Genomic DNA, 16,130 nt, shown 5'->3' on the forward strand with positions numbered 1-16,130 from the left:
GCTATGGCATGATAACTATAAATCACTTCATAGATACAATTATCATGCTCTGAGAAAGTCTGTACTTCTCACTGATTTTTAGACATGCTATCAGATGTGATTCAAAGATTGCTTAAGTCAGTGTATAATTACAGATGTTTACTGACTTCTTATATACATTATACTAAATTAATTAGTGGCTGCTATAGCCTCTTCACATTCATAAGCATATTCAGAAGTGTAAGCATGTTCGGAAGCAGCCGCGTTATTATCCGGCAGTTGTACATTCTCCTGAATCACAATCTTTGTTATCTTTTTTACTTTTTAATCTTTCTATTAATATTACTGTTTTTACTACTCTGAAGTTTTTTTCATTACTGTTATTATTTTTATTTCTCTCTTACTCTCTTTATTAAATTTATTATTATTATCAGATTAATCTTAGTTATACAGATTACAGAGTCAGCTGTTTTCATAAATTCAAATAAATATATATAATAATACTGTATAAGACTATATTAGAGTGTAGTTTACACAGAGAAGTTAATTATTTTATAAAAATTTATCTAAGTTATACAGATTGAAAAGCAGAGAGATATTTAAATAAATAAATTTATAAAATATATCTAATATTATATTATAATATTTTTTTGTATGAAAAAGTTAATTTTCTATAATAAAGAAAAATATATATATCATAATATACTTTTTCTGATAATGAATAGAATATTAATTATCTAATAAAATATTTAATTATTCAGGTTTAATCTTTAGTTTATATAACTTAAATTTATTTTCAAATCTTTATTCTTTTTTTCATTTTCATTTTTTTATATATTTTTTATAATATTTATATTTCTTATACTCTTCTCTTTATTTTATTCTCTGTATTTATAGTATATACTGCTACATACTCTGTAATATAATTTTATATAATGATATATATAAACTGATTAATACAATTATAAATTTCATATTTAATTTTATTTAATCTGATCTTATACATTTCTTGACAGAAATCTCACTAAGATTAATTATTAAAAAAACATACAAAGTAACTATTAATCAGATTATAAAATGAGATTATAACTTAGAAAAATTAAAAAAGTGATTTCATTTAATTTTATTTAATTTCATTCTTAGTATAAAGTTATTATTTTTAGAGATTTTAAAGTTTTTTTAAACTATTTTTAATTTTTTAAAAAGTAACATTTTTTGATAACACTCATATAAGATTTAAAGTTATTTAAAGCAATAAAATGAATTCAAATTGAGAAGTGAAAATCTTGCTCATTTTAAAAATGTAATAAGAATAGACAGTAGATCTCACTGAGACTGTATAAAACTACTATCTAGTCTTAATACTGTGTAATGGAATCAGTCAGTTTGATAATGAGACTATCAAATATTCTGGTTCTGATTCAAGACACAGTTACACAGTCAGTCTAGTCGTGTGCATCTCTTTGAATTCATGAATGAGATTGAACAGCTGACTCTGCAGCCTGTACAGCTCTGATTAATCCGATAATGATGATAGAGATGATACAGAGTGGAAGAGAGTAGTAGAAGCAGTAGAGGTGATGATGATAGACGAGGTAGAAACTGGAAGGGGTCGAAGAAGTGGTAATGAAGGGGTAGAAGTAGAGTGTGGAAGTGATAGAGAGGGCTGTAGGGCGGCAGAGGCGGTGGTGGTGGTAGAGGGGGTAGGGGGTGGTAGGGGTGGTAGGGGTGGTATGAGAGGGGGTACAGGTAGGGGGTCGAAGTGGTAGGGGAAGCTGCGGGGTGGTAGAGGCGGTGGTGGTGGTAAAGGAGGTAGGGGGTGGAAGGGGTGGAAGGGGTGGTAAGAGCGGGGTAGGGGTAGAGGGTGGGAGTGGTAAAGCGGGCTGCGCAAGCAGCAAAGCGAGCGTAAGCAAGCATTTGATGCTTGTACTTATGAAGTTAAAAGAAAATGAGAAGACAAAAGTCTCGCGTTACAGTATTGTATCTCTAGAGAAATATGATATTACGAGGAGAAGCAAGGCAAAGAAAAAAGTAAATAAAGTAACTAATAGAGAGTATAAAACAAGCATGGTTTGTTTACGCGAGGTCATCACACAAGCAGGCATGAAAACAGTAAGTTGGGAGTGAACTAAATCTCAAACAAACAGGATAAAAAAGTAATAACTAATAGAAGAAATAAAACAGCAATTGTCATTAATAGCCAGTATGTAAAGAAACACGTAGCAGGAAAGTACCTCAAGCCAAATCAACGACTTAAGTCTCATCTCAAGTCTAATCAGAAGGATATAAATGATTGAGAGAGAGAAAGAGAGAATGAATGAACGAGACATTAAGAGATGAGAGAGACAAAAAGGAAATTAAAGGGACAAACGAAAAAAAAAACCTCAAATGCCCTTCCCATGCATGTCCACGTCAGTCCCGTAAATTGTTGGTGTACTGAAGAATACATTCGGGACATCTTTTGAGGACTTTGTAATATAAAAGTAAGAAATTTACGAGGAAAAAAGTGCCTCGAAGAAATGCTCGTGTTTGCGTATTTTCCAGCACGCCCTTTTTATTACCTCTGGCTATTTATTAGAATAGCCGGGCCATCCGATTATTGTTCGATCCTGTGGATTTGGGCGCTGGATCATTCAAAGCCTTTCCAGTTAGACTGGTAGTGGTATCATTAATGTCTTGGCCCGTTGGTTGGAGTAGGCTCAGGTCGTTAATGAGAGCTGGGAGGGAAATTTTGTTGATGCGGGGACCAGCAACAACAGGTCCGACGATAAGGCCAAGGAAAACAACGAGCATGAAAAAGTAGAGAATGGCAAAGCGAATAACCCTTCTCTTTCGGAGCTTGGATTGTTTCAGAGAATAGATTGGAGGGCGGATTTGGCGGCTACAGTTCATGGTTAGCTTTCAGTTTCCTTTATTTTATTTTTAACTTTTCTAATTAACGGATGCGGGAAAGGTACATCATACCTTGGACGCAGCCAGAAGAGCATTACTGAGTGACCCTTGTCAACATATGGGATGCACAGTGGCGGCAGCATGAAGAACAAAAGAACGTGTCCAAGGATAAAGTCCGCAGCGAACATTCCAAGTTCCGTGATCTTGCAAAGAAATTCACGTCCTGGTTGAGACATCGAGTGCCAACCCATGCTATACCATTTACCAGTCCACCATGCGACATTCGAGGTGTCGTGACGGAATTCTCGTGTCAGAGCGAGTGAAATGATCAATTTGTAAAAGAATCTCTGGACAGCGACTACCGCGATCATTCCAAGCAGTGCTTTGGCGAAAACCCATCCTTCCAAGAAGAACATAACTTCGAAGAAGGCCAAGAGCATAACAACAGCGACACCATGGGCGATAGCTGCGAGTACAGAGCCAAACTTCTTGCAACACATACTCAACACGGGACCCATGCAGCAAGCCATTGCGAAAAGAATCGCAAGGCAGCCGGCATTGATCGCGATGGGAGCGAAAGCGACGATGGCGAGTCGGATCAGAGAACTAGTAGGTTTTGCATCCTTGACTCCCGTCTGAGCATTGATGAAAAGATACGGAATGAGAGTAACGGCCACAAGGACAAGGGGTCCAACAATTTCGCTGAAGAAAATATTGGTGAGCTGTGCCCGAGGAGCATCGCCAGACAGCTTCTCTGAAGGAGTTCCGAGAACTTTGCGCTTATAACCAGTGATCCGAGTACGCGAGAGCCGACAAAAGGCAATCCATGAAGACGCGTGTGAACGAGAATTGCCACGAGAAAGCCACCGCAGGTAGTCACGGTAATCAATGAAGAAATCGTTCCAGGCAAATTGATGAGGGTTGAACAGGAATGGTGAGATGCAAAGGGCAAGAAGTGAAGCCCAGAAGTAGAGTAGCCACCCAGCCCAAACAGTCAGCGTTGAGAACAGCAGCATCATCAACAACCTCGCGCCAAGATATATGGACGGACCAGCGAAACGAGAGTAGAGTACGCCGAAAGGAATACGAGCAGTAGCAAACCCACGGCCGGTACCGATGTATCTAGCACCTCCGAATGACAAGTTGTTATGCAGTGAGTTGGCGTAGATCTGACAGACAAACACTTCGAAGAAAGGAGATAGCGATCCGAAGTGCTTCGCAAGACGAGTAAGCGCACGCCAGGCTCCTCTTTCCGTAAGTTCCTGAACAACCAATGGAAAGAAAGACAGTAAGAACACGATGCAAATGGAAGCAATGCAACGGTTAACCCAGGCCTGGATGGGATCTGTGTCCGCGCATCCGGTAGGGAGCAGGCGATCGGTAATTGGAACTCCTTTCTTCACGATACAGGGGATAGTTTGGTTGCGCAAAGCACCGAGATTCGTCAAGCAAATCATGAACATCTGCACGGAAAACATAATGAAAAGGTTGTTGATGTGGAAACCAGGATGCGCATAGTAGAATGACAAGAAGCGATCGAGCGGTAGTTGCGTACCCAAGTAGTAGTATTCTCGAGACAACATCTGTTCACCCATACCAGTACCAATTTTGGTGGTGAAATTGAGAACGGAGCCAAAGCCAAGATCACGACCCTTTCCGCACTGATAATATTCGCAATGCTTAATCCGGCCACCACGGAGAAGCGCATTCATACCGGCATAGATATCCTCGTTGAGATGTAATCCCTTTTGTGCTTTCGAAACACCACCTCGTGTGGTCATGAATATGCCGTTGAGGAAATCAGGATGACCATAGTGGAGCTTGCCACCAATTTGAGCAAGTGTTCGAGCAAAGAGGGTACCGAAAGTCTGTTCCTTGCCTGCAGCAACATCACCAAGGATTCCAATATTCTCCGAAAAGATGTATTCGCGAGCGCCAAGGATTGCAACCGGGTTGGTTTTGGCAGGAGGGAGTCCGGGAACGTATGGCGAGACATTCTCCGGATTCATCTCCTCAAATTCGGCAAGAACACTGCGGATCTTCAAACATTCCTCCAGATAGTTATCCTGATTAGCGTCAATGAGCTGGATATATTCACCACGGTAGAAAATTATCGCATGGTTCTGATTATCGGATTTCCCATCTCCAAGAATTGGATTACCAGAAAGCTGAATTCTGAACTTCGGGCGGCGTAGTCCATTTTCCATGATCTCAGAATGGCCATCGATCAGGGCAGAGTATAGTCTGGGTTCCTCACCCTCGTTAGCAGGTGGCTCCTCATCCAAATACGCAATTTGAAGATCCGGGTAAGCTCTGAGTAAGAACTCGGTGTTTTCACGTTCTTCCTTGTTAAATTTTGCAAACCGTTGCATAGAGACCACGATCCTGAACTTGCGGCGAGCCATCCTTTCCAATTCCCTTTCGAGCTTCTCTGAATTGCCACCGAACATTTGAACAACTTCGGGGTTTTCTACACGGTACAGAAGCTTAATCGCACGGCTGTAGTTCATGAAACCGGAAATGGTACGATACAAAGTTTGAGAGCGAAGCGAAGCCCAGATGCGAGTCCGAAGGGTATACTCTGGTGCAGCGGATTTGAAGCCGATGCAGTAGAACGGAAGGTCATCGATTTTCGTTTTAGCTGCGTCCTTTTCACTTTTCTCGTCTCCATTGAATTGAGAGGTTTCATCGGCCAGAATTTTGGTATCCTTGACAAAGCAGTCCCATTCGTGTGGATGAAGTTGCTTAAGGTATTCTAGGAGCGTCACACGGGAGTAGGGCTCATCCTCGCGAATGATTTCACGTAGGGAAAGAAGAATCTTTTCACTATAGTGGGGAATAAGGACCGTGAATGTAGGCATGTTGTCAACTGGCACTGGCTCAGGAATCGGAGTTGAGAGGGATTGGGCAAAGAACGAGATACGACGTTCTGCCTCGCTCTGGGTCGGAAAGAATTCTGTCTTGAAGGAATTATCTTCTTGCGATACAAAGAATGTAGGAGCCCGTAGTGTCCGTTTTCCTTCCTGTTCCGAGGGGACCTGGTGATAGAGGAGTTTCTGAACATGATCGATCGCCAGCAAGTGCTCTCTATACATCGAGATAACAATTGCGTTCCAAACCTGTGAGATGAGGACTTTGGGCTTATATTTGATTTCCATGTCGGTAGTTGCAAGGACCTTCGAGTAAATTCGCTTCGGTAAGCGGGAGAAAATATTTCTCCAAGGAGTCCAGATAGATACCCCGAGGTAGAATGAGCGGGCGACTGAAAAGACAGCGTTGAGAATAACATAGCATAGGTAGGTATCAAGGAAGAACAAGCTGAGGTCGGTGAAGAACATGAGACCCAGCAGGATCCTGGGTTGTGCTTTGCAAAGAACATCCGCCGACGCTCCAAAAAGTTTATCACCAGCGCACTGGTTGATCTTCATCTGTGACAAGATCCGGATTGGGTCACGGAAGGAGAGAGTCAGGAAGAAATATGACTCAGCAAGTTTAACACCGAAAACGCAGACCCATAGGCCGTAAGACATCCACATGTCATTTCCACGGAGTCTGGGGTAGCTAGCAGTAAACGTTTGGCTCGCAACGTATTGGCGAGAATTCTTTCTCATATAACTGCCAAAGAGCCCACCAAGTGGCATAACCGAGAAGAAGAAGAATGTTGCTAGGTTGACAAAGAATGATACAACACCCAAAACATGGGAAGCTTTATGATCTTGAGTAACCCCAAAGACAAAAACTGCAGGCCCGATGTTGATACAGAAAATTCCGATGAGGAAGAGCAGCCGTTTGGTCAAGTGCTGTGCACCAGCCCACGCTCGAGGAACGTAGCACCATTCGCATATTGTGGCAAAGATCATAATGAAGGTGGCCACAGCACCACCCAGCCCTGTGGCCGTCCACCGCGCGGCAGCAGTAGGGGGATTGTTTTCCAGCTGTTTGTATTCCCTTGTGTAGAGAGTCGGTGAGTTGAAAGCAGTGTAAAACCAAAAGGCACCGACGTGGATGACCCAGATACGATTAAAATTCACCATCATATGGAACCAAGATCGAGTTTCCTTGTAGGTCTTGAAAAACACTTTTTTCCAGTTAACGTCCTTGAGTTTCTGGTATCGTTGGGCGGGCGGCACGTCTACAATGCGGGATTTGTCATTCATCACAATCCGTTCGATTCCTTCGGGGTACCAGAAGAGCTGGTTGATGTCATCGTAGCCGATGATCTTATTGTGATCTTTTTCCCGTCGAACGTACTTTCCATCGAAGATCTCATATCCTTGGTCGCGACAGTATTGGTAGAGTGGGGTGATAATATCGTTGAGGTAAGTGAATTCTTCAACAGGCTCCACGCGATTTTGGCATTCGGGCGAGTGGTAGTAGTCGTCGGCACACTTAAAGATGAAGCAGAGAGCTTCGGGCATGAATCGGACCTGATTGGCTTCGCCCCAGCAGAGCAAATATAAGGCTATTTGACGGGCACGCTCATGCTGGGACATGCGATTCATCCTGGTTTTCCAGCGATACTCTGCAGCTTCCAGGCTGTTGTCTCCTTCCATATCAGCGAGTGTTTCTTCTTCATTTTTCGGGTCATTGCCTGCGGCTTTCTTGGCGGCTTTGCGAGCCTTTCTAGTTTTGCGATTGCCCTTGCCTAGTTTCATGTTGGCAAATCCTACGGCATCATCCAAGTCGAGATGAGCAGCGAAATACCAACGGCGATAGTTTGCATTATCGCCCCCAATATAGTCTGCATGAAGAGACAGAAGAGCCTGGTTGGGGGTCAAGCGGGACGCCCTAGAGTCAAGCAAGGTCATAAAATGGTCGTACATGTTTCGCATGCTATCACGCTGGAATCCGAATTTGTTGACGAGGTCCAAGAAGATGTCTTCGATCTCCTCCTTGGAGATAGGGATTTGGGCATCTGAAGTCCAGGCGGGATACGGCTCTCGGGAGCGTTGGCCAGCAGGGAGAGCGTTGCCGTAGTCGAGTCCATAGACAGGGGTAGAAGCACCAGAAGACCTGTTTGCACCGTAGGAGATCTGCGAGGAAGGAGGGCGGTAACCACGGCCGCCCATCTGGTGCTCGTTGTAGCTGTTGTACCGCTCATCACCGCGGCCATAGTAATCCATATCCGCAGCGCGCGCAGTTTCAGATTTCATGGTAAAATCACTAAAGGTTTCCGAGTCTTCTTCGGAATCATGACCTCTGCGACGCCCTGGATGGGCTCCATTGTAGTAACCCGCAGTGCCTTGATCGTAGTATTGATCGTTGTAGTACTCGTCGTCATAACCCTGCTGGTTATCGTAGTAGCCATCTTGCTGATATTGGTCTCCGTAGCTATGAACAAGAATTAACCAATCTCAAGTCAGTAACTTTCTGTAGCGGTGCTATTGGGACGGAAGGTTAATTACCCCTGGTTGTCATAGTATCCATCATGCTGCGAATAATCATTCTGCTCGTAGTATCCGTCTTGGTAGTAGGAGTCGCCTGGTGTATTCTGGGGATAGCCATCACCATACCCATTCCCATTTTGGGCCCCGCCCCCACCTTGCGGTTGGACCGACATGATTCAATGGATAGTAATTATTTTTCTCCGCTGCAATGACATATATTCACAAGCTATCACGTCAGCGATTATCCTTTCATAGGGTTATTGTTGGGAGAAGAAGGCTTCGAGATGTATCTCCATCAACAATAAGGTAACCACGACCCAGGAGGGAGAGAACACCCAACTCACACTATATTATACCCATTAATCCTGATATATGAAGGACTAGGGTGATTCCGTGGATGAAATGGGTTTATTATTGACAGAGAGATAGTCGTCAGTTGTCGAATGGCTCACTAAAGGAAACCAGGGTCGAGCAAATAAGTAAACACTAGCAGCGCAAAACGAAGGTAGATTGGCAACCCAAAACAAATAAAAAATTGAACCTGTATAATTCGTTCAGGTGCTTGCTGTGATTTTCCTTTCTTCTTCTGGGCGAGAAAGCAAAAGTGGTCGGAATTTCTTCGCGGATTTACTGAAGAACCGAACGAGTTGATTTGGCTCTTGACACAAGCGAGCGGGTTTGTGGTCTCCACGCCAACAAGGAGAGAGAGGAAGGAATCGAGGACGACGACACTTTTCTACTAGGTGGGCTCTAGCACTCGAGACCCTCTGCGTATCCGAGACAAGAATTGAGAAGCAGAGGGGGAGAGTCGAGTCGTGGATTGGGGGGGGAGAGGAAGAAAGGAGGAAGAAGAGGAAAAAGAAAAGGGATGGGTTGAGTTGGGTTCCTGTTCCTGTTGTTGTGAAACGAGCGAAGGGGGTCTGCGGTTACTCAGCCAATAGTGCCGAAACGAGAGAAGGCGCGGCGGCGGTCGTAGCAGCAAAAGCAACACCAGGAGACGGACATGAGAGAAGGATCCGTACGACTCTACTATTTCCCGTCCTCCCAGCTTTACTTTGACCCTTTGTAACGAGTGGGAAGGTAAAGTAAATAGGTTGGGGCCCGTGGGAGAAGAGAGGACAGAAAAACAATGTGTCGACTACGAAGAAGAGAAAGAAAAAAAGAAAAAAGAGGAAAAACCAAGGAGCACAGAAAATCAGAGGCAAGAAAAAGTTGGCTGTGACAGTAGGATGGAGGGAAGAACAAGAGGCAAAAAAAGTTGGCTATGACAGCAAGAGTGGAGCCTACACGTCAACTGGACCCACTACCGGCTTGGCTGACTTGCCAAGAAAGTTGATGTGACTTAATCATTTGAACCACTACTCCGTAGTTGTCAGGTGAACTCTGTAACGTGATCAACCACCCAACGCCTCATTTCGCCATCATGATGATGAAATATTTTCATTGATATCTTAACAATGCAATTAGATTTTAAGGTGATATATTATATGATGAAAATATATATAGAAAATTACATATAAAAATATACAGCTAATTCTGTAAATGTTTATTAAGCTTAATAACTCATCTGAAATATGAAATCTTGAATTAAGATAGATTCAGTGAGTAAACAGCTATTAAATTAGTAGAGATTATAATATTATCAGATTTATTCAGCAGTGAATTCATAAATATTCTGATAGAACTCTGAAAATGTGATTTAATTACTCTTTATAAAATCAAGAATCTACTTTTCTGATTAGAAATATAATTTTTAAATTCTTTAATCTTTTTCTTATTTAACTGTGATTACTGCTGTACAGCAGCTTATTCTTTCTTCTCTTTTTACTCTTAAGTCTTTCTTATATCTCTAAGCTTCTTTTCAATCTGCTGTTGAGTAGCTCTTGCAGTCTTATTTATATCTTTTACTACTTTACTGTTTAATAAGCTATCTCTTACTCTATTCTCTTCTTTATAATATTTATCTTCTTCTATTTTTTAAGAATAGTGTATTATAACTTGATATTCTTTTTATTATAAGTCTACTCATTCTTTTTAACAGCTTCAGAAGTGATTATTTTCTTATATATAATTTATATCTTTATTAATAAAAAGAACTGTGTTAATAATAAATTTAAAAAATCTTATAATCTTATTACTCTATTATACTTATAATATCTTCTCTCTTAATTAAGAGCTTACTGTAGCTATCTATTCTCTATTAGAAGAATCTCTTTATTAAGAGTAAGATTTCTCTCTGTATAAATTACTTAATTGAGATTACTAGATATTTAATAGTACTACTATTTAACTTACTTCATTAATTTCTGTATATTAATAATAGAAGTAAAAGTTCTTGATTAATATTATATATCTAAGAGAATATAAGACTGTATTATAAGCTTTTTAAAAATCTATTCTAAATTAAATAAATGTAGACTAGTAGTAGTGAATATAGATATAATAATTAACAATATAATTACTTTCTTTTATATAATAGTGTGATTCAAAGATTGCTTAAGTCAGTATAAAATTACAGGTGTACACCGGCTTCTTATATACTGTACACTAAATTAATTGATGACTGCTATGATCTCTTTACATTTGTAAGCAAGTTCAGAAGTGACTGTATTATTATTCAGTAATTGTATATTCTTTCAAATTATATTCTCTCTCATCAGATTCAGTCACACTCATGTGATTATAATTTACACTCTAGCTTTATACAGATTAGTGTACTACTAGTATTTATGATTATATGATCTATTTCTGATTCAGCTAGCATCTTATATACATTTTTACAAAGAAACTTTCACTATATTATATTACTTATTCACTAACTCTTCTCATTTTTTAATTATCTTCTTCATTATTATCATTATTGAATATTACTATCTTATCTAAGATTTCTATTTCTTCTCTTATTCAACATTATCTATCTGTTATTTATCTATTACATTATATATGTTTTTGATAATGACTCTTTATTCTTATAACAAGTGTTCTCATAGTACTCATACTGAGCAGTTTATTAGCAGTAAGAGTATTATATTATAAAATGTATTCAGAACTTGTTTATCTTCTAATAATTATCAGAATATACTATTATGAATAATATATCTTCTTTATCTTCTTATACACTTCTGACTCTCTTTTCTTCAGTGAGTATCTGATTATATTTTCTGATTATATTTTCTAATCATTTTATATAACTGTAGATACTGATATATGTATTTTAATTTATATGAAATCTTCATATATTAACAGATTTATATCTGCTAATAATTTTAATCTCAATATTGAATCATTGATTAAGAACTTGAAAGATGTGATAATAAAGAAATTATCTGTATTTTATATGACTGAGTCTTCTGTATTTCTCTCTACTCTCTCTGTTTCTTTCTCTGCTACTCTCTTTTAATCTTTTATATCTATCTCTGTGTCTGATTCTCCTGCTTCTACTATCTCTGTTTCTGTAACTCTCACTTCTGCTACTTTTACTATCTCTGCTTCTATTATCTCTGCTTTTATTACTAGCTCTCTCTATTTCAAGAAGATATTATATAAGCTTAATAAATTTTATTTCTCAGTATGTACACTTCTGCTATTCTTATCAACTTCTAAAATAATTTATTATATAAAGACTGTGTATAATATAACTATTTAAAGCTCAGTCACAGACACTGATTATTATATTCATTTTAAATATTTATAATAAGATAATTATTTATTTATATCAGAGAATCACTCTCTCTCTCAACAGTGTTAAAATTATAAGTCTTTTTCTTTTTCATCTTTTCTTTCTGATACTGATTTTCCTGTTCTTAGAGAAAATTATTATGAGTTTTATTATATATAAAGTCATGATATTCACAGATATTAAGAAACTTTTTATAACTGTAAAGTTCAATATTATGAGTAGACTGACCGTGTGACTGTGTCTGAGACCAGAATCAAACTTTACAGTTATTACATTGCTTAAAAGCATTACTTTTGATCATGATTTGTATTCATCACATTGATTTCAAATCATGTTATTTCAAATATTAAAGGTTTCAGATTCACTTTTCAAATAAAAATCTAGTCTCAGATAAAGAATATATTTGAATTCTTAGTCATATTTTCATTCTGATCTCATTATTGAAAATAGTATTAAATGAGATTATGAAATCATTTCTCACTTACATAATATTATAACATAGTGCTCATTTGTTGAAAATTCAATAGAGAGTATTATCAAATATCAGTACTTTTCTGAATACAGATTGTAATTAATATTATATTAAATGAAAAAAAATATAAAATACAAAAAAAATTAAAAAAATTAAAAAAAAAATAATAACAAGAAAAAATCACAACAAAAAAAAAGAGAAAGAAAAAAAGAAGAGAAAGAAAAAAAGTGAAAGAAAGAGAAAGAAAAAAAAAATAAAAGAAAAAGAAAAAAATAAAAAATAAAAATAAAAAAATCAAGATTACAGAGCTGTAGTATTTTCAAAATACTCACTTCTCAGAGTTTTTACAATGTTTATTATCAACTGTATATCTCTCACAGTAAGAGTAATATAACTGTGATAAGTCATTATCTTAATATCATCTAATAAATAATCAGTATATATCTGTATAAATGTGAATAATTAGAAAATATACACTTAAAAAGTGTGATCAGAGTGAACTCTGCTGTCACTTAAATAACATTAAGAACAGAACACTGAAATTGATGATTCTTCTCATCAATTTCACAGATAAGACATGCAAAGATAATCTTGAGAAATATAAGATTCTCTGACTTCTAATAAAAATGAATCTCACAGAGAGACTCTATTTTCATCATATCAGAGACTGAGTATTATTAAAAAGTGTTACTTTAATGCATATACACTTACTGTGATTATTTATTCTCTGTATATGTGACTAGACTGATCACTGAGATCATGAATTTCATGTTTAATCTCATTTGACCTGATCTCATACATTTCTTGACGTGAATCCCGCTGGGACTAGTCATCAAAAAAACATGTAAAGTGACTATATATCAGATCTTAAAATTAAATCATGACTTGAAAAAAATAAGAAAGTGATCTTATTTGATCTCATTTAGTCTCATTCTTGATATAAAGTTACTATTTTTAGACATTTTAAGATTTTTTTTTAGACTATTTTTAATTTTTTAAAAAGTAACACTTTTTGATAACACTCAAATGAGATTTAAAGTCATTTAAAGCAATAAAAATAATTTAAATTGAGAAGTGGAAATCATGATCTCATTTGAAAAATGTGACAAGAGTAGACAGTAAGTCTCACTGAGACAGTATGAAACTACTATCTAATGTTAAAACCGTGTAATGAGATCAGTCAAATTGATAATGAGACTATCAAAAAATCTGATTCTGGTCTCAGATACGGTCACACGGTCATTCTACATGTAACTGAGAGTTGCAGCTTTCTCACACTGCATAGCTCTCTCTAAGATACTGCTACTGATTTGCAATTCACACAGTCTCTCAGTTCAGCATGCACTGTGTATATACAGCTCTACATGCTGAGATCATCTTGATTATTATAGCCTGATGTGATACTCGCTTTTCGCGGGTCATGTTTCATTTAATTGAGGAAGGAGAGAACATGACTGCTGTTTTATTTAAGAGAGAGATGAGTAATTGAATCTTTAGAAGATAATTTAATTTCTTCTGCATTTGAAATTTGATTAGTCTATACTCTTCAATTTGAGAGTTTCTGAGAGTGTTTTAATAGTTTTCATATCAGCTTGAAATTAGTGATTGATTGAAGAAGAGAAAAGAGAGAAGAAAGAAATAAGAACAACTTATCTTTATAATATGAAAATAGAGAATTGCTGCAATCATTTATTCAAGTAACAAAGATCTGTTTTCTGCATATATCTCTGATACAGATTATATAATAACTGTATACAAAGAATATCAACAGTGCATGTATTAAATGAAGATGATGTTGCTATGTAACACTGTAGCTGTTTCTGTACATCTCTGAAAGCTGTTAATATTTTCTTTGAGTCTCTTTATATTTCATAAGTTAGTAATATATTTCAATGCACTTTCTCTTTCATTATCATTATTATTATCATCACTATCACTATCATCATTATCATCATTATCATTATTATTATTATTATTATTATATTATTTCTGACTGTCTCTTCTATCTTTATCTCTTTTTACTACTCACTGAAATTAATGATATTATCTCTCTTGAAATATTCTGCAGTTCTGCAGATCATCAAGGTGCATGAGTACTATCACAGATTGAAGAGAGAGAAGAAGAAGATATTGAAGAAAGAAGAGACAGATTGTAAGATATATTATAATATCTTGAAGAGACTCTGTAAGAGAGCAGAATAATAATGATTTTAAGTAACACTTTCAATAGATTTAGACTGAACTAAGCATAGAAATCATATAGATGACACTGTCTGTAAGAGATTGAAGAAGAAGATAGTGAAGAGTCTTATATAGTAGTAATGAGATCAGAAGAAGTTCTGAGAATGATTTAAAACTAAGATGAAGAGAGAGAGAGAAGAAGAGTATTACTATGAATAAGTAATAATAGAAGAAGATTAAGAGAGTGTTGAAGTAGAAGAGAAAGAAGTCAAAACTAGTAAGTTTTTTATTTATTAAGAGATAACAATTTTTGATAACACTTCTATTCTCTAATTAATTAGCAGAAGCTGACAGAGTAGAAGAGAATTAAGATCTTATTCACATCTTAAATGCACTTTATAATGCAGAATATTAAGAAGACAGCTCTGCTCTCTGAGCATGTCAATCTGCTTATAACTGTGATAAAGCCTAAGACACTAGATCAGAAAATACAGGATTTTGAGATACAGATTGATTTGACTGAGAGAAAGCAGTGAGAACTCTTCTCTAAGAAGACAGTGAAGAGAGATTTTGAGATGATTATTATCTTAAATGAGAAGAAGAAGAAGAAGAAGAAGAATGAGAAGTGAATTATAAAGAATAATAAGAAGAATGAGAAAGAGAAGAAAGATAATAAATAGAAAAAGTTTTTTTCTTTTTATATTACTTAGTTATAAGTTCATAATTGTTAATAATTGAAATTAATTTTGAGTTTTTAAAAGTTATTATACAAGTTGTAATCAGGTCAGGAATAATATATATATATATATATTTACCTATCATAATTCACAAATCACTATAATGTATAAGTATCAACATTTTTTCAACATTGATATTTACAATATTAATCTATTTTTAATAATATTATCTGATAATATAATTTAATAACAATCTCTTTCACAATATTAAAATATTTCAAGAAATATGACAGAGATTAATCAAGATTATTTATTTACTTTTATACATTGATAATAATCAATCTGAGTTAGTACTAAAATTATAACTAAGCTAAGAAACAAGATTATTTTCTCTTATATTAATTCTTCTTAGACTGGAGAGCGGGATCATAAAGTTCACATTTGATCTCATTTGATCTGATTTCATACATTTCTTGGCGTGAGTCTCACCAGAATCAAGCCTCAAAAAAATGTGAAAATGAACCATTTCTGAGAGAAATGATATGAAAAATGACCAGATTTAATTCAAGAACAGTGAAATGAGAGTAATTTCTCAGAATAAACTGTGAAAGATAATCATTCTTTCAAAATCAGAATGAGACTGAGACTAAAGATCAAAATCAGTCTCATTCAGTTCATTCAGTGATTGCTTATATAATCAGAATTTGATAACAATTATTAGTAACACTTATGAAACAACTAAATACATTCTTATATAAGTTTATTCTTTACTTTCTCATAAAAACTACACTTCTCTGATATACTGTGATTAGAGGTATTAAACTGTCTGATAATTCCATGTTTTACAATCATGAGTTTCTTAA

The 16,130-nt window shown here is 36.4% G+C and overlaps 1 protein-coding gene across 1 annotated transcript; it reads right to left on the minus strand.

The window, feature by feature from the left end:
• Positions 1–1,717: 1,717 nt before the first annotated feature.
• Positions 1,718–9,501, minus strand: BDCG_08332 (1,3-beta-glucan synthase component FKS1). Its single transcript, XM_045424113.1, has 4 exons — positions 8,603–9,501; positions 8,277–8,461; positions 2,944–8,202; positions 1,718–2,860 (listed from the first exon to the last, which is right to left on the minus strand). The coding sequence occupies exons 2-4, from the start codon at positions 8,429–8,431 to the stop codon at positions 2,554–2,556; spliced, it is 5,721 nt and encodes a 1,906-aa protein (XP_045272897.1). The 5' UTR covers positions 8,432–8,461; positions 8,603–9,501; the 3' UTR covers positions 1,718–2,553.
• Between the last annotated feature and the right edge of the window lie 6,629 nt (positions 9,502–16,130).

The sequence above is a fragment of the Blastomyces dermatitidis genome (assembly GCF_000003525.1).
Source record: "Blastomyces dermatitidis ER-3 genomic scaffold supercont1.11, whole genome shotgun sequence".
Taxonomy (NCBI): Eukaryota; Fungi; Ascomycota; class Eurotiomycetes; order Onygenales; family Ajellomycetaceae; genus Blastomyces; species Blastomyces dermatitidis.